Source organism: Plasmopara halstedii (assembly GCF_900000015.1).
Source record: "Plasmopara halstedii genome assembly, contig: Scaffold_658, whole genome shotgun sequence".
Classification (NCBI taxonomy): Eukaryota; Oomycota; class Peronosporomycetes; order Peronosporales; family Peronosporaceae; genus Plasmopara; species Plasmopara halstedii.
In genome coordinates this window covers 1690187-1714671 of record NW_020187575.1, presented here as the reverse complement: position 1 = coordinate 1714671, position 24485 = coordinate 1690187, and the positions used below count along the sequence as shown (strand labels likewise).

Sequence of the window (24485 nt, the reverse complement as noted above, 5' to 3'; positions counted from 1 at the left end):
ACAAGCTTCTATGAGCGTATTTCTCGGATTCTTCAATCATTTTGTAATATTTAGAGCACCAGTGCGACTGTTTAAAAGTCCAGCAGCTTCATCAGACTCATTAGCATATATTTCGCAAAGCAAAAAAATGCCACTAATCACTGAGCTTTTGACAATGCTATCTGTCGGTAGTTTGGATCAGTAATAACTTTTTGGCACTTGATAATAATATATTGATGATAAAATGACAGCAGGCGTAGCTGTAGCTTACAACAAGACGTAATATAGGTTAGCGGAAGTAGTGCATACGAGGTCCTACCGGGATTTGAACCCGGATCGCTGGATTCAGAGTCCAGAGTGCAACCATTACACCATAAGACCACTCGATTTGAAAGGCATTTTACCAAAATACCAAGTAAAGCTTTTACACCCTGCAATAACAAGCGCATTGGTTTCTTGCTGTGCTGAAATGACGCTGCATCGACTGGGATTAGATGGATCGCTGAAGCTCAATTTTATCAAAATACTGTTTTGTTGTTATGAATTCTTACTGTTTTATTGCACTTCAAGTATGTTTTAACGAAACTTGGTAAAAATATTAAGTGATGACAACCATACGAGCTGACATGCAGCAGCTGCGCGCGTTCATTGACGCTAAAAAGCGCGGTATTGAGGATGCGGAGAAGCGATACGATGTACAAACCGCTGTTTATGAGTTGCGGAATCTGGCTGCACCGTTGCAGAGCCTCGAGCAATTTTCGCCAACATGGAAGGTCAAGATTGACTGCCTGGGACAATCAAAATATATCAATACTAATGCCCCACACTTCCACAGAGTCTCTATATTGACTTCTTCTATCGCGATGTTACAGCGTTCCTGCTGAGATTTGTAACTGTTCACCTGGAAGCATGCTTTTCAGAGCAGGATCGAGAGCAGGCGTTTGACATCTTCTTTGATCGTGCGATTGTTCCATCTAGTAAAGCAATTGGAGCTTTGGTGTCCACGCTTTCTGCCACAAAAATATCCGCACATGCAGCAAAGGAAAGGGAAGAAGACGATGTCGAGGCAACTACTGTTCAATGCATTCGACTCCTGGAAAAAGCTGTTAGCATCGATGGAGTACTGGACATCGTGACCGAAATGATAATGCAAGAACAGGTTAGAGTGTGAGTGCAGTGCTTGTGACTGATGAATACGTGCCTAAAATGTTTTGCGGAGATACTTCCCTTTTATATCGACTTTGTAGCAATTGACGACGAGGAATAGTCACAGTGTCATTGGTCACCAGGTCCTTATTTCACAACTCGCATCACTACCGGGTACTTTTAAGCACTAAGATTCTTAAGCGGTATGCTTACTGGTTGCTGTGTAAACAACATTGTTTGCAGATCTCATCTATAATCGACGTCAACGCAACACCCCAGCGGCATTTTACCCGCAACGATACTTTCCAATGCTTTGCGATTGCTTATTCCTTTGCAATTACAGTCAAGGTTCCCCAGGTAGCCAATCCAACACCTTCCGAATGTTTTTCGACAAATTGACTCGAATTGGGCAAGCACAAGCATTAGTCCAGAGCTGGTTACGCTCTATCGACACCAATTTAAAGTGGGAAATGTCTGCATGCCTCTTCCAAAGCGTTCCAGAGTCAGCATATGAGCACCTTCTTTTACATATTGCAGATGTAAAAACACCAAATTCTCTAAGCGCGCAGCAAGCTTTGCGTCTATCCAAGTACAGGCTTCTCGCACATATTCCCTCAGACGTGTGCTCGAACAAGCATTTTCAGTATGTCGTTGTCCACAAATTGTTACTCCGAAAGCCAATCAGCGATTTCTTCTTTTGGCGCGTGCTGGCTGACATAATGACTAAAGGCGAAGAGTGTATAACTTCGTCTGCACTAGCTGCCGTATTCGATTTGATACTCACGCGGTGGAGCCAAAGTGACTTCGCCGTCTCCACTGAGTATACTGTGAACGCCTCAGTGTGCTTCTTTCTGCGCTACAGTCTGCAAAAGCTCTCGGACAATGGTATGATGAAATCATATATAAAACAAGACTGGATCACGAAGCTTTGCAAGGGAATTCAAGACCACATGAGCCATTCGCTTGAGCGCGTACGAGCATTAGGCATGCGTGTGGGTGAGAGTTTGTCGCACATTATTGCATCCGAAAAGCCGTTAGACTTTGAATTGGTGGATCAAGACCCATTAGCGGTATATGGATGCCCCGTATTATATGAACAGCCTGAAACGGGATTAACTGATCTCAAAGCAGACGAGCGCTTGAACCAAGAGGCAAAATTGGACCAGAATAGTTCTAGTCGACAGAAACATTCTAAACATCGATCGGCGAAGCCATATACACTTGATCCCGACGAATTGGTGCTTAGTGATGACGGTGATGAGGAGAATTCCTTACAGAGCGATCGAGAATCGGGATCATGTTTGAACGATGCCGACTCCGACTCCGATATGAGCTTGGAAGCGTATGATTTGGAGGATGACGAGGAAGACTTAACAGCCAAGCGACCGTTGTATCTCAAAGATTTGATTGCTGGACTCTTGTCGGATGATAACCGCGAAAGAACAGAAGTGGCTTTGAACGAAGCCGAAGTCTTACTCCGTCGTACGCCGCGGGATCTGAAAGACAAAGCGCACGACGTGGTCCGAGCATTACTGCGGCTGGAGAACAAGTACAAAACACCACAGTTTGTCAAACTTAGGTTACAAGCTCTGGCAACAGCATGCGCACTTGCCCCGACTCAAACACTTCCGTATCTTTGTAGTCAGGCGCTGGAGCGTGAGCAACTGTTACAGTCCCGGATTGATGTACTCCAAGCAATGATCACGGCTGCTCAGGAACTATCTCAAAGAGGAGGTGGTAAACAATATAGTAACGCTCCCAAGACGCTACTGCGAGAGCAAGTTGGGAACGACTTGGAGACACGAACGATGCAAAGTCTGAAAACTCGTCGCTGGGGCTATCGCCGCGATCCATTGGTCGCACCAACGAAAAATGCATTCGCGCCCTACGCATTGCAATTTTTCTCGCCGCTATTATTCGGGTACGTTCAATATATGCAAAAGTTCTCGGACAATTTTGGTAAGGCACGAAGTGAGATTGAGCAAATGTTTCTGGCGCACTTACTGCACGCTCTTGCAAACTTCGTCGAATGCGCGGGACATTCGACGCAAACGGTGGCAATGGCAAAATGCTTGCTTGAATTTTCTTGGAGTGAAAGATCTTGCTCTAGTGCCGAAGTCCGTCGTCAAGTGCTCTTCAGTATCAGTCGTGTGTTGCTCGTTGTTTCGCCTACACTTTTGCAGCGGGAAGTAGGTGATGTTCTCGTAGAGATCGCTCCGTGGCTGCATCAGGTGCAAAATCATGACCCGGACGCTGGTTGTCGTGAAGCAGCGCGGATGCTCAATACGTGCGTGATTATGCCAGAGGCTTCCATTTCGCTCTCATTTCTATCCTAATATTCACATCAGTGGTTTATGAATGCCGTCAATCTGATTTATTTAGGATGATTCGGCTGCTGAAGCTTTGCGAGGCAGGAAAAAATATAAGCTGTTTCTTCGCAACTTATTCTGTTATTTGGACTCAATGCATGAATTTGAAGGAATACAGGCATAGTGTCTGCCATTTAAATAATAACTGAGCTCAAAGTTTACTATGTTGGGTTGATCGTCAAGCTCGGTTTGCTACGCCTTCTGCACTTCGTGCCGCCATCGTACGTGGAGATTTGACATGTGTGATACGTTGAGTCGAATCATTGTAGGTGCGCAGAAGGAAGTGACATACGGTAAGACCGACTAAAGCATATCGGTCATATATTTACAAAATATGTCTTTTGAGGAGAAGTAGACTGGACTGCATCAATAGTGTCCGAGCTCAAGAGAAAGCTTGTACTTCTTGTCGTTGCTGAAACTTTCAATTGAGGTCTCATATAATCAGTTTATTGAAAGTTAGCGACTTTCATTGGAGTCATTTACAATATATACCCTTTTCTACATAAAAGCAAGCTATCGGAACTAATGTTGGTTTCCATAGCAGTGTCAATATTGCAAAAATCTTTGAATACAGGTACGCTGACTTTGAACGCCTTGTCAGCTCCACTACTGCCGGATTGTAGGATCTCGCCACAAAGAAACTCTGCGTTGACTGTAGTTCGCCTTAGCGCTGGTCAAAACGTGAATCGCATAGAGCCTGAAAGAAGCGCTTTTCGATGCGTATTCCTGGCGCTGTTAATAGCAACAGGACGAAAACTTCCTGTCTTGGTACTTTAAAGATAAAAAACGGGTATCTGTTGTGTTGCAAGCCTAGAATTACTAATTGGTAGGTTTAATCGAATTTGTTATCTCATGCAAGACACCCACATGAGCCGAGCTAGCATTATCGTTATATCAGCAGTACAACGTGCAGTCTCGCAATCAAGATAATATTTCAGACTTACTTTGTTAAAAATCAAAATTGTATGATATAAACTTAACGCTTGTCTCATGAGTTTGCAATCCGCGCGTCTGATACAAAGGATCACCATCGAAAGAGCCGTACAACTTATTACCCACGAGTACAATCCAGTCCTGTGTAACCTCCTTTTGCAGAAACAGCGCTGGATAATGACATCCCACAGAAGATCTCTGGGTGCACTACAAAGTGGTTTATGATCGCAACCTTGCAGCGCTTTTCATGCGGGTCTGTACTCTGTCCCTAATATAACCTTTATAAAAAAAAGTGGCATTGTCAACGTCTCACCCTGGTTTCTAATTCAGAGAAGCTGCACGGCGAGCAACGCTGACGTCATGATCAGATATCCACATATACTTTCGATTGCATGGTGCAGAGCTGATTGTAAGCGAGCAGCTCAAACGGTGCCGATACGTACAGCGTTTTTTATATTTATGATGCTTATTATAATTTGGACGGTCTTTTGATAGTAAGAACTTTTAATCCCGTTCTTACTCCCCGCTTTCATTTTCCGCGTGATTTCATCGGCTTGATATGAGCTTGTCTTTTCAACAATGCTTCTGTTTTCCAAAGCTCTCCCTTCCCATTTTTTCTGCAAAGTCGGAAGCAGGACGTACACGTAAAGGCACTCCAACCACAAGAAGATAAAGCGTGACGAAAGCGTATGGAGGGTTACAAGAATTGGGGCGCCAATGTCCCTCATGAGAAGTGTAGAAGTCGGAGCCAAGAAGGCCTATTTGGTGACACTACGTGCCAGTCAGTCAAAATGACGGCATGTATCATCCTTTTCAGCGATACACAGATCAGAAACTGTGGTCTACGCGTTTAAGTATCTTAACATGCTTTTGTCCGACGTCTTCTGGATGCTCTACCACACTTGGATGACGCAGCTAGCAACACTTAAAGGCCACTCAATAGGGGTTGCGGTTGGGCGGTGAAGCGAGGTTACATGTGCTTATAGGATGAAGACAGTATATCTTGAATGCTTTACTACACACAATTTGACGGCAAAAATCTTTGGGCAACATGGCGCGGCATGTCGCTTGGATTTCAAAAAGTATATAGCAGGGAATAAAAAGTTCCATTTTCTGCTTTACACTGCAAAATGAAGCATTTTAATTTTTTTTACAGCGCTTTAAGGGTCAAACCTATACGCTTGCAGGTTTGGATTTGACTCGAGAACGTCATGACCGACTTGCTATTAAGTCTATGGTAAACACCGCCAAAAGCGTGCCCTTTCGGTCGATTATTGTATTTGATATATGAAGCGACATTATCACTGTTAAAAAGGGCTAGCTCACAATTAAAATATAGCGTTAATTACAAAGCGACAGTTGCGTTCAGAAAGTAGTTTTCGTCGAAACGACAAATGCACGTGAGTGCGATTTTAGCGAGCCTGTGAAAAGGAGGTCACTATGAGAATTTTGACCGACCACACTACGTGTACTGAACACGAGTATGAAGTAGTTTGTATATTAGCTGTGTTTATCGTTTCTGATTTCTTGTGTGGTAACGTGATTTTGGAATGAGCTTTAATCTAACTCCTTAGGACGTTTCGTTGAACACAAAACTGAGGTCGTCTGAGGGACCATGTTTAATGTAGTCTTTTAACTTGACGTGATGCTGACACAACCTCGATTTGAGCGCTCATCGTGTTGAGGGTATGTCGAACTAGCACACAGCTCTTTTTTTTTACGTGAAGCAGCATTACTTGTAAGACTAACTTCAAATCCTTTTAAATTACCGAAAAACAAGAAAACAACCCAAAGGCTTGCAAGAACTAAAAATGTTTTAAGAATGAGTTATATATGTCACTGGTAATGTCCTATCATCACTCGCAAAAACCAATTCCACCCACTTAACAAGCCGTTCTGGTCGTTCGACACTTGTACATTGTCCATAGCAAGCTGCGCTGATACGGTGTCCACAGTCGTTATGGAGGCTGTATCATTGCTAACGTGATCACGTTTGCTATCAAAAACAAAATTTGCTTAAATGTAACCTAGACAGCATTTATCTCAATTTGGTCTCATTTTGAAACTGCAGACACGATGTGTGACGTTACTAATCCTTGTATTTTACTACCAGCTGTAATCTATCAAGCTAGGTACACGGCCTATTTGTGTGCCAGACAGAAGGGTGTATAACTGAGATGTAAAATCTCATCAATTCCTCAATAGAAGACAATGCTACGAAATATGAACTTTAGCTTCACTATTGTCTGACAGTTGGATATCAATTTTATGTTACCAAAAATAAGTGGTGACCAGGCATGTAATTGGCATATTGGGCTGGAGAATATGTTGCTTTGTAGGTAGCAGTCAAAATACAGATACGTTACTGTATGTAAGGGGTGAAAGCCCAGTGTCAGACCCACCAGGGTGTGGAGGGGCTTAAGCGTCGTGAGAGACTGATTTATTGCTATTCATCATTCAATTACAGCTATCGATAATGTGACCATGTTTTTTTTGACAAATATAATCTCCATACTCTTTTCAATAAGAACAGCCATGACTTGAGCTCGTAAGACTTCTAGTCTTCCTCAAACTTGTTGGGGGTAATAGATTCCGTTGATGGTTGTTCGACCACCACCATCACTCATGACAATCATTGAAGTGAGTCTTGTCACATTTGTAAGGCACGATAGTACTCGGACAAAATGTCGTCGCACTTGAGATTTAGGAGTCAGGTTTGAAAAGAGCGCAAATTTGTAAGCGCAACAAAAGATTCAATTATTTTTACCTGAAGCGAATGATCCACAAGTTTGAAATCCAGCATCCGTAATTTCAGCTTCATTCAAGGCATCTGTGCAGCACAACATGATACGTTAATGTTATTATTAGTATGTGCAATTGACCATCGTAGAACTAATTGAAATGGATCGGTGGGAATGTTAAATCTGGAGGTTTAGGTAATCGGATTGGTGGATTCGAAAACTCACAATTGAACATGGCCCTAAAACTTATTTGGACCTGATTTGCTATTATTACATTTACTAGAAGAGCTTTAATTAGCACACGAACCGGTATTGTCACTTTTATATAACACATGGCTATTGTGTGACATACGTAAACCGCAAATCGTTCATCGTCGCCCCCCTTCTTTCCGCGAGTTTATATTGATTCAAGCATCAAGTCTTAGCCCAAGCATCAGGACGAGCGAGGTGGCGGCTGTTATCTCCGCAGCAATCTTTCTATCGACAGTATACACTGATCGTATCTACCACCATACATCGTCTCGATCTTTTTGCACTCTGCTTAGCTGTTTTGTGCTTGAAAAGACGCAAGAGATGGCGACTGTCGACGGATCGCCCGGGACTTCCGTCAGATTGACAGAGCTCGGGAAGGCTTTAGATCAAGCATCTATTTCTAGTGTTGGCGCTATAGGGTCACCCGTTAATGCTACTGAAGTGGGAATCGACGAGGTTTCTAGGGCTCGGACGCTTAAGCTGCCAGCTAAGAGCCCAAAGAAACGTGGACGGACTGACAGTTTGAAAAAAATGCTTCCAGCGCCAGTTTCACAGCGTCACAAGCAGATACCTATCTCTTATCATTCTGGCAAAAGCATGGAAGAGGAATTGTCGCAAGAGAATCCGCTGCAGCCGCAACGATCCCAGGCGCAACCTGCAAAGTTGATGGTGAAAGATCGAAAAGGGAGCGGTATGGGTGTTCCACAAGCTCATTTAATACTCAATGCGGTGAAGCAAGCTCCACCTGCAAAGGAAAAATCGAATCCGAGACGTTGGTCAAAGCATGAGGATGAGTCGTTAAGGTTAGCAGTCGAGAGAAGTGGTGAGCGCAATTGGAAGGCAATAGCTGATCAGGTACCAGGGCGAAATCATACGCAGTGTCTTCAACGGTGGACTAAAGTGCTTAAGCCAGGTTTAATAAAGGTAAAGTGCGCATACCATACGTCGTTTCTGCTTGCTTATGATCAATTATGCTGAAATAGGGTCATTGGACACCAGAAGAAGACTTAAAATTGAGAGATTTGGTGGCAGAAGGCAAAAAAAATTGGGGTCAAGTAGCTTCGCTCATTCCGGGTCGAACGTGAGTTGATTTGCTTGAAAGACAGGAAAGTTACTATGTTTACGTGCAAATTGTTGCTACTTTTATTTACAGCTCCAAGCAATGTCGAGAACGTTGGTGTAATCATCTGGATCCTAACATCAATAAGGGGTGAGTCTGTTTGTCAACTATTGGCATTGAGGTACGGGTGATGTAACGTTTCACACTGTTTTTGATACCAGATCTTATACAGAGGACGAAGACAGAATTATCATGGAGATGCAAGCCAAGTTAGGCAATCGCTGGTCTATAATCGCTCAGCAGCTCAAGGTTTGACTGAACATTATTGTCGTCATACAAAAACCAGGTGTCTTACGTCGACGCTTTCACATTAGGGCCGAACCGAGGACGCCGTTAAAATTCGGTGGAAATCACTCATGCGAGGACGGCGTGCTGCTTTAAAAGAAGATAAGACTTCTGTTTCCACCGCTGTATCGCCTATCATAGCATCAGGAAGCGCCGCGTCAAGTTCTACTTCCGACACTGAATCACATAAATTGAAATCATCTCAAGCCAGCCCTACGTTGCGCAAAAATCAGATATCATCTTCCACAGCAGCCACCATAAATACAAGTCAAAATGCGACAGTGAAAAAAGAACAGGAAATGGTACTGAAAACATATTTTTAATCGATGCTTCTTGGCAAGTATGGACCTTCAACAAAGTTTGCTGATAAGATTCTTTTGTGAAGAATACGCAGACATTTTCGCGGCCAGATATCGCAGCAGTTTTGGAAAATTCGATGCAAAATGTGAGTGACCTTGTGGCCGCGTCAATACACAATTTTCAGATGAGTCAACGCTATCATCCGAGCTCGGCTCTGCATGCTGGCAATGCTGCACTTGCGAACAATTTGAATCAGCTAATGCCCGCCGTCGCACCGGCTAATCAGCAGTCGCCTGTGGTCTATGCGATGAATGACGGATATAATGCGAGCATCCAGCAACAACAGTTGCTGCTGCATCAAAATTCGTCGCAGCATCAACAAATGGCTCCATCGTTTCAGTATCCACCTGGGTTTACGATGCAACAGCAAACCCTTGGTGTGATGCCAAATTACGGGTTGCCAACGAATATTTCGACCTCGAACGAGATGCAGATGCAAGTAAGTTTTATACCACTGGTTGGATATTCCATTGGCATATATCTGACGGGGCTGACGATGAGGACATGTTTAACTTAGGTGTCGACATCAATGCGGCGTTCGTTGTCAATGCCCTTGACACCTACATACTCATCACAGGTTATGGCGATGGCACTGGCAAATGTACCGTATCAGCACCAATCGATACCTTCTTCTGCGCCTCAACATGGTTTCAGTGGTGCACCCCTTCACCCGCGCGTCGCTTCTTTAAGCACGCCATCTGGAACATTGTCGCAGCCTATGGTTGTTCCGCCGATCAGTGGAGGTGTTGCCACCAACAGTGGGAACCTTTATCAGAGCAATATTGGGGTCCCTTCTATTCCAGGGGCTGCGGCTGCAGCTGCTGGAGCAAAAGGACTTAACACTCCACGAGAAGAATGGGGTTCTTCACAAACCCCGCGGTCTCGAATGATTATGACGGAAGGCCATGCATCTGCATACGAGCTGTTTCATCAGCAACGACTTCGTTTAATGCTACAGGAGCGCGATAAACAAGGGATGACTCTCTCATCCGCGCCATCCCCTGGTCAAGCGCTGCTAACCAAAGAGTTAGAGGCGAATAAGGAGCGGCAAGCACGGCAAGCTATCATGCAGAAGGGATGGAAAAGTGCTGTTGAATCAATGGTTTCTTTTAACAGCGTCAGCGTACGGGACAATGTTTTTTGATAAACCCCTTGGAAATGGCTAAGACCTTGTATTTCATTGACGATTGCAGGATCTCTCAGCTTTGGAGGATCAGCAGCGGTATGATGGGCTGTTAGAGAAAGTCTCATTATCTGCCCTCGATCCGACAGACGACGAGATGCTTGACCAGACTGTTGAAATTATATCGGGAGGTATGCTTTATATAATGTCAAGAGAATGTAGACTTGCTAATGAGTTTTGAGTGCGTACAGATGACACAGTTGATCTATGATCGCACACCGAACTTGTAACATGGAAAAGAATATTTTTTTCTTGCTTGCTTGTAAAGTTGTACATGGCACCGAGTAAGTTAAAGTTATTGAAATTGACTCGACAAACATCGATGATCAAGTCTCGCTAGTGCATTAATATTTCTTTCATAAGCGCCATATTGTCAGCTTCGGCTTAACGAAACCTTCCAAATGCTTTCTTTTGGTAGATTTAGAATGTGATGAGCCTTAGCAATTCCTCATCAAAAGAAAATAAATGTGGTTTAAATGAAGATTTCTATTCGTTATTATTCGTATTGTCCTCGTCGTCATCATCCTCGTGATAGTCTTCATCATCTAAATCCACGACCACAGGGAGAACAGCCAGAGCATACAAAACTAGAGCTGCAATAGCACCGATAATTACGTTGAGAGATCCCTTTGTAAATTGCTCGTTGTGACCCTCGTCTGCATTCAATTGTTTCTCCTCTTTCTCGTTCTTCTTCTTTTCTAAAACCTCTAACGCCAATTCTCGGCGACTCCAGTCCAAACTGCGATATGGCTCCAGGAAAGCCACTTGCAATGGCGGTGATATCTTTTTCATAAAAGCACTATCCAGCATTGTAGTACAAAAGTAATTGGGCTGGTTCTCCGAGTACAACACCTCTTCTCTAAGACTCGTTGGTTGGTCACTAGGAGCACAAAAGTACGCGTCACGAATGCGCTCTGCAAGTGCGATGAGCAGTGGAGCATGTTGATGTACAGCCGCCATCAGCTGCGTGTTTCCTAATGCTTCAACAATGTGACCGAACACGGCGACATCTAAAGCACTCGGTTGGTTTCCAAAATAGAACGGTGTGCCTGCGCTTTCCAACTTTGTGTTAAGTGCTGTGTAACAGTCCCGAGCAATAACGTAAGCTTGCTCTTTAGTCGAAATGCCATACATACGTAACATTTCCATTGTATCCATATGAAGTTTCTTGGGCAAAAAGAGATTTAACGGAAAAGGAATCTGGCGCTTCATGTGCGGTCGCGTGACTTCACGATACGTAGCCGAGTCGACCCAGCGGCAATATGATATTACACGCTGCAGCTTCTCAGATAGCATTAACCGGTACGCGTACGACTCGCTACGCTGAGCATCACTCAAATATTCGTCAATGTCTTTGTGAAACTGCAAAAATCCATTACAATTGTTAAGACTACAGCAATGACAATATTCTCAGAGATAACGATATCCTTACCGTCTGCAAGTGCATTATGATCTCTGCTTTTGGCAGCAAGAAGTTGCCATCACTCAGCTGCGGCAATTCACCTGTCAGAAGAGTTTTATTACAATTAATTCTTTCAAAAGCCGGCCAAAATCTGCCTTTTAGCATCGTACCGGTGGCCTCATATACCGGATATCTTGAGTTGTGCACATGCAACCGGATGCCAGCAATACGCAGATAAGCTTGCACGTCCCACGCAGGCAGAAATTGGTGCAGGACAAGCGTTGATCCAAGTTCCGTTGAAGTTTTTGGTGTATGATCTAGTTCCGTTGCTGTTAGTAAATCGTCATGCAGACGGTTGGCGTCCGGCCTTAGCGGGTGGAAGCGGTCTTCTGGAAACATGTCAGTATTACTGGCTTGGTCTCCACTACAAGTGTGTAAATTATGTACCACTTTCACTTTTCTAGGTGCGATTCACGTCACACCCAACCAATCTAATTCTCATTACGAGGAATTAGTGCACGAAACGGCGCCGAGGCTAAGGTAGTCGCAACCATGGCGGACACGGTACAGATTACGATGGAGAAAATGATTCCGGAGCTAGAGGATTTAGAGGCGCGGAAAATTTTTACGAAACATGAGATACGCCAAATTGTGGACAAGCGCCGTAGCTTTGAATACTCACTCAAGCGTGTTCCCCTGCGTAAAATTGACGCCATGCGCTACATCGAGTATGAACTTCAGCTGGATGCACTCCGTGCGATGCGTAAGGAACGCTTAAATCTTGTGAAGGTCACACTGGGTGATACGGCCGGCGTTAAGCGAGTACACAATATCTTTGACCGTGTTCTGTTTAAGCACCGCGGTAGCATCGAGCTCTGGCTGCAGTATGTGGCGTTTTGTAAACGAGAAGGAAGCAGTCGCGTGCTGTCCGCCGTTTTTTCCAGAGCGTTACAGTCAAACCCACGGTGTGCCGAGCTCTGGATCGAAGCGGCGTCATACGAATTTGGAGTGAATCTAAATGTGGATTCAGCGCGTGTGCTCATGCAGCGTGCTATTCGTCTGAACAAGGAGAATCGTAAGCTTTGGATCGAGTATTTTCGCTTGGAGTTGCTATACGTGCAGAAGCTGACGATGCGTCGCCAGGTCTTGCGCTTAGACGACAAGACAGAGAAGTCTTTGGATGAAGACGGATCGACCGTTCTGATTGATCAGCTTCCAGAAGAACAGGACGATCAAGTAGAGAAGTACTCCGAAGAGATGACAACCAAGATGAATGCTAGGAAGCTGATACTTCAAGGTGCGATTGCAAAAATTGTGTACACTAATGCTATAAGTGCGATTCCGAACGACGTGTCATTCCGACTTGAGTTTGTAAAAATTCGTGACTTTTTTGGCTCAGTCATGGCTGCTGAAGTATCTGACTTTATACTAGAAGACTGCTTGAATAATTTTCTAAATAGCGAGGAGGTACACGTTTCAAAAGCACTACGACCTCTCCTGGTTATTCACGGCAATACTGCGGTTGATGTACCGGAGACGATGGGCACTTGTATGTCGGAGGCTGAGCGTGAGGCCGAGGTAACGGTTGTGCGCAACTTTGAGGATAGTGTTGCCCAGCTGGGCACTTTTTTGATTAAGGAACTTTTTGCAGAGTGGATTTTGACCCGATTGGCCTCTTTAAGTCAAACAGCGTTCTTGCTTGAACATGCACGAGTAAAGCTGAAGGAGTTTGCGTTGACTAAGTCGAGTACTTCTTCGCTTGCCATCAAGTACGTGGATTTTATCCATCGCACAGATGGAACGAATGAAGCTCTTTTGGTCGTGGGGGAGATCTGTGATAAGTGGCTACCACAGTCGTCGGAAATGTGGCTACTGCAGTCTCAGCTTGTGCTTCATGCAGATTATAATGCGAAAAAGCCAAAAGATTCGTCTTTAACTAAGCGTCGCCGCACCTCGCGTAACTCGCGGTCGAGATCTGCTGGCTCGGACAACAATTCATTGGTGACTGCCATATCAATATTGGAGACAGCCCTGACGAAGGTTGCCGCAGACGATTACGAGGCACAGTTTGCGATATATAGCCGCATTCTTCAGCTGCATATTAGCAATGGTGGGTCTTCCAGCGTCATTGAAAAATTGTTTACGGAAGCCCTCGGCCATCAGAAGCGTGGCTCGGTGCATTGGAGCAATCTACGACACCAATTTGTAGCATGGTCTGCAAGTATAGCATCTCAGCGCTCACTTGAGCATGTTCGCGCGTTGTACACTAGGTTTATGGTGGACGAGCAGTTGTTGCAGTCTCCTGAGACGTATTCATTCTTGATGTTATGTGTGGATATTGAGACATCCGCAACGTCAATAAATGTCAACAAAGTGCGCGAATTATTTGAGAAACTTATCGATTTGTTCGGTTCGACGCACGAGGAAGTTTGGGTGCAGTATGTGCGCTGTCTGACTGAACGTCTGGCCTTGTTTGGCGATGCTATGCGCGTGCAACAGCGTGCTCTACGTGTATGGAAGGAGTCTCCTGCTCTCACGCACTTAGCCTCGATAGGTATGTAGATAGATTGTCGTTGCTTCAATCTTATAGAATGGTGCACGCAGGAGCAAAGTCGTCTGATATTCATTACGATTCTCTTAAAGTCATAGAAATGTATTTGGCACCAAGCCATGTATCTAATATCGCAATTGAAAAGTAGATTGTTTGAACAGCCGCTTGTCCGTCGTAATGGTGATCACCGTGCCTCAAATTGAATAAGCCGCTTGGTACGCGCCTTGTACATGATGCGATAGCCACATGCACGACAACGGATTGGGTCGCGTGCTGACAGGTAGTTGATAATGCCACAGTCACCACAAATATATTTGATCTCAGGGTCCTTGTTCATGGAGGTGCTAGCGCTAGTGCCAGCACCTGCCGCAGGGGTTGCTCCGCCATCCATGCTACAGTCTTGAAATTGACCTTTGCTCGCTTTTGACCAATAAAAGAAATTGACAATAAATAGGTGAAATTTACACTCTCCATCCATTCGCTCTTTTACTCTGTCACAGCGTCAGCATAATGACCACCATGTCGAGCCACATGCCTACCATGTAAGTCTCTGCACGATCTAAGGTCACTTATAAGTCTCCTCTTTTTGTTGACCTGATGAAATCACGTGCTATTTGATACTAAATTCACGCTTTTTGCTTAAATGCAGTTTGTGTTGCATGTGTGCGACGCCTATCGTGGCAAACGCTGCTAATACATGTGTAAGCTGTCTCAAGTCACAAGTAGATGTAACTGAAGGCATTCCCAAAGAGGTGATTATTCATCAGTGCAGAGGCTGTATGCGTTGGTCGCGTCCACCTTGGGTTGCTGCTGATCTTGAGTCCCGTGAGCTTTTGGCTTTGTGCCTGAAGAAGATAACAAATCTTAATCGCGTTAAGCTCATTGACGCCAATTGGGTTTGGACAGAACCACATTCACGTCGCCTTAAGCTCAAATTGACGGTGCAAAAGGAAGTTCTAAGCAAGATGATCATGCAGCAGGCATTTGTTGTCACTTTTGTAGTGCGCAACCAACAGTGTGATGCCTGTCAGGCTTCATTTGCCAATCAATCTTGGCGCGCTGTGGTTCAGGTGCGCCAACGCGTGGATCACAAGCGTACGTTCTTTTTCTTGGAGCAACTTATATTAAAACACCGCGCTCATGAAAAAACAACAAACATTGAGTCCCATCCGGATGGTGTCGATTTTTTCTTTTCGGAACGCAATCATGCGCTACGTTTTGTCGACTTTTTACAAGAGTCTGTGCCCATGAAGGTGAAGACAGCTAAAAAGCTCATTTCTGCTGATAATCACAGCAACACGCACAACTACAAGTTTACGTACGCTGTGGAAATTGCGCCTGTATGTAAGGACGACCTCGTTGTGCTACCAGTCAAGCTGGCTCGTATGCTGGGTAACATATCGTGTCTTTGCCTTATACAGTCTGTTACATCTTCAATTCATGTTGTTGACCCGTTCACCACTCAAGTGGCTGAGATTGATTCCGAGAAGTACTGGCGCTACCCATTTCATGCGTTACGATCTATTAAAGCCATGTCAAATTTTACCATTCTCGATTCAAGTCCAATGGCCATACCATCTGGTGGAGGCCGTGCGATCCGTGTTAGTCGAAAGACTCGACTGGCTGATCTAGAAATTGTTCGTGATGTCGATTTCGGAGTCAATGATACTCGTTTTCGCACTGTAAGCCACCTTGGCATGATTTTGCATGCAGGTGACTCTGCTCGTGGTTATGACCTCACTTCTGCTGTGTTTAATGACGCCGACCTAGTGCCTCTTGTGCAGTCAGGCATATCCATGCCTGATGTGGTGCTTGTCAAGAAGACGTTTCCAAGCAGAATCCAAAAGCGTACACGTAACTGGAAACTAAAGAAAATAGAAGGTGTGGAGCAAGCTGGCACCGTTCGAAAGACCGATCTGTCGAAAGAGGAACAGGACTATGAACAATTTTTGGATGAACTTGAAGAAAATAAGGATTTGCGATCACAAATCAACCTTTACAAGGACGAGACAAAGTTGTCGGAACGAATGGAGGATAACAATACTTTTGAAGAGGATGATGCTGGAGCTCCCGCTGTGGAATTGCACGAGCTTCTTGATGATTTGGTTATGAGGGATGATGAGTCTGCTCCGCAGATTCTGTCCGATGTTGAGTCAAAACAGACGCTTGCGTGGGAGCTGGAGGAACTGTAGCTGGTGGATTGTTATTTTGTGCCTCACTAATTACAAAATTCACAACATATTTGCTAATTCCTGGCGGGATATAGTAGCATTGTACCGCTAGGTATTAAAAACGCCAACAATACAAGCTATAAATGAGCAAAATGGTGTAAATAATGGAATTAAAGATTCCTGTCCTATCTATCTATCTAACGCTGATGGGAGAGTATACAACGACGGGTATAATCGTAACATTGGCTCTCACTTGAACCTCTTTATCTGCTGGCTGTGTTCTGCAGGATCTTAGCAATTGACGCAAGGATATCAACAGGTAACTCCACGACGGCGTGGCGTCGACCAACGGCTCCCCGCCGTGAGAGCTCATTCTTGTGTTCTTCATTCAACAGGCATTCGCCCGAAACGCTTGGAAAAGTGTGTACTACTAGTCTAGCAAGCAGCATCTTAGACTCGCTCGGGCTGACTTCGTGGGCTGCAATCATGATAATCGAGATACTGTCTGAATCTTGCAAATTGCATTATGGCAGTACTAGTGCTCTCAAGTTGCTCGAATCCGCTTCGGTTGGCGAACGCTGATATGCCATAAAGTGTAGCGGTTGTTCCGATATTGCAGAACTGGTCCAGAACTGTGTTGAGATGAAACTAACGAGTTATACTCGTGTCGTCACTAACGACTCATTGGTATATTTTACTCAGTTGTATGATTGTGCGTGCAAGGCTCTGCCGTTACAATAATATATACATCACTAATGAAGAGATGCGACTCGCGCCTTTTCAAACACTTGAGACATCTTACCATCCTCTACTAAAAAAACGATCGGGATACCGCTATCTATAATGCTGTCTGCTCACCCTGAAGATTCAAGTCGTTGCTGGCGCCACACTAAAAGTAGTAGTAGAAAGACAGACTAGCGAATGTGCAAGCTAATATGGCAAGTTGTAATTGCAAGCTGACGTCCACTGATGTCGGTGTTACACCTCACTTTAAATTCTTAAAGTTGTAATCGTGCGCCACCGAGATATTCTACTATATTGTGAAATTGTCGTACATACATATTTTAAGACTAAATGTGCGTACATTTATGATCTCTCGATTTGCCACTAGTCTAGTCCACTCAACTGCGTCGCTAAATTACGCAGCCTACTGAACATTTTGGCGTCGGCATTTCTCTCCCTGTATCCATGACAAAGGCGGCTTCAGCAGGGCTGACATTTTTCCGAGACTTAGATGTCTGCTATAGTGAGGGCTCAGTGCTTTTACTCTTAAAGCATAATGATTGTGCAGCTAATGCGTCCGATAGTTGATTATCGCTGTGATTGATTACCGATGCTATTAAAATTTGAATTCCGTAAAATATATATATAATTATAGAAATTGATGCTCTGCGGTAGATGCCCCTTGAAAAACTCCATGCCTTCTGCGAATAGCAATGTACCGAGCCTTAGGGTGGCAGCAAATGTAGATACGCTGGTATCTTGAGCATTATTTGAAAAACAAGAAATGCGACGATTAGCTTGAAATCATTCTCCTTGATGTCGAAATTGATGCCAGTATACCTCATTTCTAACATTTACTTATTTGATAACAGGATCCGATGCGACACACGTTGGCCATATTTGGGTTGAAAAAAAATCATCACAGTAGATCAAGATTTCGCTTCAGAATTGACGCTTATGAAAAAGAATCATAGAAATCATTTGAAGCGCGAATGATAAACGGAACAAGAACCATTCGCTTGATAAATTTTATTGGCGGAGTCTTTTGCTCCGATCTGAAGGTCCCAATCTTTTAAGAAGATTAAATTGAAAGCTGAGATATGAGTTGCAAAATGTACCTTTCGGTGAATTGAGACGATGGATCTGCTTATAAACGCTTTGGCGTTAGGCGGCAAGTGAGTGAAGTCAACATCAAAGTAAGTAATGAAAACTCAAATAGATACATGAAAAAGATGTGGGGGGTTATTGAAGCATGGGTCTTTGTTGTGGTTTCTCATTGAGTTACAGGGAGTATGCCGCTGAAAATGTGGTATATATTCCAAGAAGAGTCTCAGGAAGGCAAATCTCAACAGGATTTTGCACATTTGTGTTCTTACCAACAAAGTTCGCGACATTGTGCAGTTTTGCATCTTACGATGCTTTCTGATAGATCGCTGGCGGTTTTCTTGGCGGAGTCCCAGGCATAATAAACGGATGTCAAGCCTTTAGGCAAGCTCGATTCGGAGGTGCAGAAGCCAATGTGTGAATGGACAAATAGGCGGTTGACGCGTGTCTTACGCTCATTTACCATTATGCTCAAGCGCATCAAGTCAGACCAGGTTTCTCAAGTCAACTGGCATGCTGACTGTCTTGTTCCTGGATTATAGGTGTAGGGCTGTTTTGGATGTTTCGAACACTAAATTTAAGGCGATGGCGGGAAGTAGCATCAAAATGAACACGTCCTGGCTGTTTTTATGCATTATAGATCAAGTTCAATATGATTGCAACAGCAAGCGTGGAAGATTAGTACGCTGCAGCATAATTGTTCCATTAAATGGTGAGTACTGAGGGACCTAAAAATAAAGAAAGTATAGGTCGAGGCATACAAACTCGAAGTGAGGACCAAGTCTACATGTGGCAAGCGATGACAAGATTTTGTTATCACAAGGCTTGGCCTGTTGACCATGCATGGGTAGATAGTTGAATAATTAATTCTGCTATATCTCCTCTCCTACAAGTGTTACTTCTACGAGCTCTAACAGCGCCAACTCATAGCAACTCGACACATTGATCCTGTTTAGCTTGACAACTCAAGAATCATCGTAATGGGGTGAAGTCAGGTGCTAATGCTAAGTTCTGACACCATTCCCTGAATTGCAAGCGCTGAGCGGCGTGCTTGGTATCATTTTAGCTTTGGAATCTAACTTTTTAGATGTGCGATTTACCGGCTGGCTAGAAATGCTTCGACATCGTAGTTTTACGAAGGATGCAAGCAAATGTACTGCGTTCTCAGACTTGCTTCACCTGATATCATCAAACTGAAAGTATGACAGTTGCCGGCTCTGTAGGGTTTATCGTCGAGATTGTTATGTTTCTTTTGCTGAGAGCGATATCACCCGGCACCCAATCTCGCTTCTCGGCGTCTGCTTGCAGCAGTGTCCAGTCGATGGCAAAGTCTGAAGTGTCACAGACGACACTAAATGGACGATCGAGGTCTGGCAACACCAGTATTGGTGCGTAAAGGAGGCTGTTGTCAACCCTGTCAAACGCCTCCCGATGCTCGGTGTCCCAACACCATTCCGTATCCTTTTGAGAAAATTCGACAATAGCTTTTCCATTTCTGCATGATTTGCGCTAATCTTGTGCAAGTAGTTGGCGAGATGGTTTTCGGAATCAGGTCGATTTCATGACGCACACCTCAGTCTGCTGCCACTTGTAGAGTTCGCTCTGAATAATACAGTGCATTTGTCTACCGGCTACTCGATGTTCTACGTGCACAGGCTTGTTAATCCTCGCACCCCGCTGACGCAGCCATTCCATAGCTCAAGCTTGGCGGGGAGCAATAGCCAAACAGCTAGCTGTTGTCAGCCTCCTCACTGTCCCTAAAGAAGTCGATGACCTCCTGTCTACTAGATTGAGTGTCCCAAGACACGTTCGCGATGATGAGATGGTTGACAGCCATGACATGCAGAAAGAATATGCAGACGGAAGAAGCAGAAGAGATGTTGAAAACTTTGAGTTTGGCATTATTAAATGCTACAACTCTTCCTACTCGTGCAGCTACTGCTGTCTTTAAGACAAAACTCCGTCCAAGTTGTTTTGGATCTCTTAAGGTCGTGGTCAAGCGAACCCTTTTGTATACGCTTAACCTTTCGAGAAGGATGCGCACCCACGCATTGTTTTATGTGAGCTTGATTATGCCGTACCGAGAAGTAAATGCGGAAGCGCTGTCACCAGGGCGGCGCCGAAAGGCGCCTGGCCATCTAAAGCTTACAAGTAACTAGTTTTGAGCACGGATACAACGCTCTCTATTTCAAAGGCGCCAGGCGCTCCACCGTCGCACGAAGTGACGTATTCGTCTGCTCGACGGCTAGGAGCCGCTCCGACAGAGCGCGATAGTTCTCAATGTTAGGCAGTCGGTCTACAAAGTGCTCCAAGCTCACGAGGTCTACCGCACAGCGGTATGCAACCTCAGCCAGATATTCGGCGGATTGCCGATGGCGATTAACTTTGTCCTCTAGAGTTTGAGGAGCATCGCGAGTTACCGGTCGGCGATCAACCAAGTCGTTATTTTCCGCCGCCGACTTCTCCGATGAGAATGTTGGCCTCCACTATCAAGTGAAACGCCTTGTGAGGTTGATGTTGTCTACAGGGTCGAACCTCATATCTTTGAAGTGGCGGGGAGACCCAAACTTCGAGCGCTCGTGGGAGTTTGAGGTGCCACTTCGGCAAGACTACCTTGATGTCTTGGATGCTTATGATCAGAAGGATCATGACGCTTCGCGTCGTTGGGCGCCCCGTGATTCTCGAATATAGCCCGGGAAGCCGAGGGGCCACGAGCTGAGCCCAAGCTATCCTTCTGAGCCACTGTGGTCAAAGATCCACCCGTGTGAGAGACCACAGAGCTCGAAGGAGCGTGATGGATGATTTCATGTGTCGCAGGGCGAAAATACGTTCTACTATTTAATCAGGAAACCTGAGGTAGTTGATGTAGGCGGCTCTGCCGCAAATTGAGCAGATAGTTACAATTTCAATTTTGAACGAAAGCGTGTATTTGCCTTTGTTGAGGTTTAAGTACATTTGGAGGTAGCGGATTGTGATCCGCTACACTCGTACCGGGTCTTGTTTAGAAAGTAAGGTTGATGACCTTAGCTAAGCTTTTTCTAAGCAAAGAGCTACGCCCAGGGTTGTTGATTGTTTGAAATGTCTCGGGCTTTCCAAAGCCTAGGATTCGTCTAGAAATGTTCTATAATGTTGTTTAACTACGCACGATTCACAGTAAAAAGTACGCGGAGACTACGAAGTTGCCAAATACGGATACGATATTCGTGTGTCTTGCGAGAGGGCTCTCTTCTATGTATCAAAGGATATTTTGAGCTGTAATGGGCTACATCTAGCCATGATATGAAGGTGCATCTTTGTTTCTTTGTATGTGTTGTAAAAATTTAGGAAATGAGGTTTACAGCACGGTATTCCCAAATGCATTCGTGACATCTTGTATGAAGTCACGAACATATTGTGTGATACACAATACTGATTCATGCTGGGGGATCTGTACTAACGACAAGACCGACGTGTGTCTGGCTTTTGGAGTGGGGGGCGTAAGCCAGACACTTCTACTGCCTACTTTCCACGAGATTTGGAGTTCATGATTTTTGAAGTCCAAACTCCGACACCTAGGATCTTGTATAGATTCTAGCTGATGCTCAACCTCGGACCACCGTTTATAGTATAAATCAGAAATCCAAGGATTCGTATGTAAAAATCATATCAGTGTTTGCATGTAGCTAGAAAACATCAACTCATTTTAATTCAGTTGAAAATTTACCTTAAAGCCTTAAGTATTTCTCAAGTCGGGACTCTCCCTCCCCCCGCGTGTCGTGAATCGCCACCTCGTCGCACGAGCGTGTTTGTTGTTTTGAGTGGCCCTTGTAAACAGCGCCTTCTTACATGAACTTTTCAGATTTTTGACAGCGTAAAACGTTGTCTGATTTTGAATCTGAATTTTGGATAAGATTCTATTTTAGGTGGAGAGCAACGTGCCATGATCTGACTGAAAATTGAGTAAGCTAGAAGCCACGCTTCTCGCCTGATGGGGCATTGGCGAGTTGTCAACCGACGTCTGCTTGATGATTGAAGCGCTTTTAGCCTTTGCAATACTCTTCGCTTTTTTTCAAGCAGATATCAATGGGCATGATAGTGAACATGTTTAAGTCTTATCAGCCCAAGTGGGCTTTAAAAAAACTACCTTGTTCACGATTAGGTACATTTCGTGATAAATCATGTCTTCGTCAAGTTTATAGAAAACCTGCTTAGTTCTAAGCTACTCTTGCCTTCTATAGATCACGCATCGGTGCGCACAGCGACATCATCACCACATCTTGTACAAAAGACTGACAAGATCGTTATCGCTCTTTGCCGAGTATTTATCTGATATAAGGTAGAAACCAGGTGTGGCGGATTAACTTACTGTCGCTCCGACTATGAAATGTCCCATGCCAGAATATTAACATCGCCACATCAAATGGCGACATGTACAGCATACCGGTCATATGCAACTTGTGTTAAGCTAATGAAAACGCTTGGAAGCTAGGACTTTGAGAGCGTTAATGGTGCTGTATTGAAGCACGTGATGCACACCGGCACCGCTATACCATATTTTAAGACTTGCCGTATCACTGCCCTGAATCATGTGTTACTCAAATTGTAGTGATGCCTCATTATGAATACTTCGTGCACACGTTACTATACGATGTTCATGATTTTGGCCACCTGCTCGGTGTGCGCTATGCATTGGTTACCCAACGTGTATCAGTGGGCAGGAACATTGTGCACACGTATGAAACATGTCAACACCTGAAACCCTTTCTAAATGCGGCTGTACCATTGGCCAGCCAGCTGGTTTCGGCATAGTACAGGCTCTCGACAATATGGACTATACTTTTGGTCTTTCAGTAGATGTATTTGGCTATTCTGATGTTTTGGACTTTGTTGATTGTCTGTGCAGGATGGCTCGTCTAGCAGCAGACAGCAGTAATGTGACCGGTAGGATACAGCAATCTTACTTTGAAATAGAGTGAATTGTTAACATGGCTTGCAGGCAGCTTTTATGTCGGATTAAGATCCGTGCTGTATAGCAAAGTTTCTGCAACATTTTGAAAGTTGATCGTCAACGAAAAGACTGTAACACCGCTGACCATCCACAAACTGGTGGTCAGATGGAAGGGGAGAATTGCGTGTGGAGAATATCTTCGAAGCACTTGTGCTTAGAGACCTGATTTCAACCCAGCAAGTCAGCTCGACGTGAAGAGCTCTGTTACAGACACAGCCAAGTCTTTATTATTCCATGCAGCTAAGTAATCCTCAGCTTTAGAGCAGCGACACAAGCCTAAATTGCTGAGTTTGCTGCGCACCAGGCAGTGTGATGACAGAATTGAGAGACCAAATCAACCTCTGATTTACTTTAGACTAATGCACGTCGTGACTCCCGAAATTATTTGACCTGTTAAGAGCCGGCCGCGGAATGTTTGACATCCGGTAGCTGTGATCGTCTAGCAAGAGCCGGTCTAGTTCCACTTCGAGCGTTTGTAAGTCCGGTGAATACACAAGTACTGGTATCAGCACCTAGTGTAGTGGCTGAAAAGTCACTGTAGTATGAGGTGAAAATTCACTTCGTCAAAATTGCTTTGGTTCCGTGGTCGATTACTATCTGGCACACGTTGGTCTTTATGTTTCTTGCAGAAGAGGTAAGTCGTTCGTCACAGCGCACTGCCGACTAGTGAGTGGCACCCGACGTTGTTATAAATAGAATTCTCCGTTCGTTGCCATTACAGCTGTATAATGGTGATGAATGGGACCATTTACAGCGAGAATGGAATGACGACTTGACGTCAATATACCTCGCAAAGTCAAGCACAAGACGATGCTCTCGATGGATGCTCAATTAGATAAGCTAGCTCTTAAAGCTTGTTTTTCTCGTTCGGTGCACAATCTGATTGGCTATTTGCCAGGTTCTGGTATTTACACATCTTATGGAGGGTAAAAGCTTTCTTACCGCAGCAGTTTTCAAGTGCCGGCGGTCTTACTGTTAAATAATGTGAGTGGAGAAATCGCTTGGGGAGCGGCTTCTGCCATCCATTGTGATTTTAGTGGAATTGAACATCGCATGCACAGACGTGCAGGTGCTTCGCACCAGCACAACGATAACCTTTATCACGAAGTGATTTGGACAAAGCCAGCGTGACTCTTGCACTTGGAACAAATACAGCGGGGCTGCCGTAGCTTTGCGCTT

At 44.6% G+C, this 24485-nt stretch overlaps 6 protein-coding genes across 6 annotated transcripts; 4 read left to right on the top strand and 2 right to left on the bottom strand.

Moving 5' to 3' along the window:
- Window positions 1-584: 584 nt before the first annotated feature.
- PHALS_13508 (telomere length regulation protein tel2) lies at window positions 585-3461 on the top strand (the record flags this gene model as incomplete). Its single annotated transcript, XM_024729282.1, has 4 exons — window positions 585-752; window positions 815-1138; window positions 1227-1299; window positions 1369-3461. The coding sequence occupies 4 exons, from the start codon at window positions 585-587 to the stop codon at window positions 3459-3461; spliced, it is 2658 nt and encodes an 885-aa protein (XP_024579674.1).
- Window positions 3462-7741: 4280 nt separating this feature from the next.
- On the top strand, window positions 7742-10579 carry PHALS_13507 (Transcription factor, Myb superfamily; the record flags this gene model as incomplete). The annotated part of the gene is made up of 9 exons (XM_024729280.1): window positions 7742-8344; window positions 8404-8501; window positions 8574-8630; window positions 8702-8789; window positions 8855-9127; window positions 9211-9624; window positions 9703-10308; window positions 10379-10499; window positions 10560-10579. 9 exons carry the CDS (start codon window positions 7742-7744, stop codon window positions 10577-10579), a joined length of 2280 nt encoding a protein of 759 aa, XP_024579673.1.
- A 275-nt stretch (window positions 10580-10854) lies between these two features.
- PHALS_13506 (metaxin 1) lies at window positions 10855-12169 on the bottom strand (the record flags this gene model as incomplete). The annotated part of the gene is made up of 3 exons (XM_024729279.1): window positions 10855-11730; window positions 11801-11871; window positions 11941-12169. 3 exons carry the CDS (start codon window positions 12167-12169, stop codon window positions 10855-10857), a joined length of 1176 nt encoding a protein of 391 aa, XP_024579672.1.
- A 153-nt stretch (window positions 12170-12322) lies between these two features.
- PHALS_13505 (u3 small nucleolar rna-associated protein 6) lies at window positions 12323-14332 on the top strand (the record flags this gene model as incomplete). The annotated part of the gene is made up of 1 exon (XM_024729278.1): window positions 12323-14332. One exon carries the CDS (start codon window positions 12323-12325, stop codon window positions 14330-14332), a length of 2010 nt encoding a protein of 669 aa, XP_024579671.1.
- A 508-nt stretch (window positions 14333-14840) lies between these two features.
- PHALS_13504 (NMD protein affecting ribosome stability and mRNA decay) lies at window positions 14841-16513 on the top strand (the record flags this gene model as incomplete). The annotated part of the gene is made up of 2 exons (XM_024729277.1): window positions 14841-14863; window positions 14971-16513. 2 exons carry the CDS (start codon window positions 14841-14843, stop codon window positions 16511-16513), a joined length of 1566 nt encoding a protein of 521 aa, XP_024579670.1.
- On the bottom strand, window positions 16514-17529 carry PHALS_14700 (uncharacterized protein). Its single transcript, XM_036407570.1, has one exon. It carries the CDS (start codon window positions 16978-16980, stop codon window positions 16756-16758), a length of 225 nt encoding a protein of 74 aa, XP_036263262.1. The 5' UTR covers window positions 16981-17529; the 3' UTR covers window positions 16514-16755.
- Between the last annotated feature and the right edge of the window lie 6956 nt (window positions 17530-24485).

What these genes read in the sequence shown, in the direction of transcription:
- PHALS_14700 (XM_036407570.1), bottom strand. Translation starts at nt 16,980, where the DNA reads ATGATTGCAGCCCACGAAGTCAGCCCGAGCGAGTCTAAGATGCTGCTT.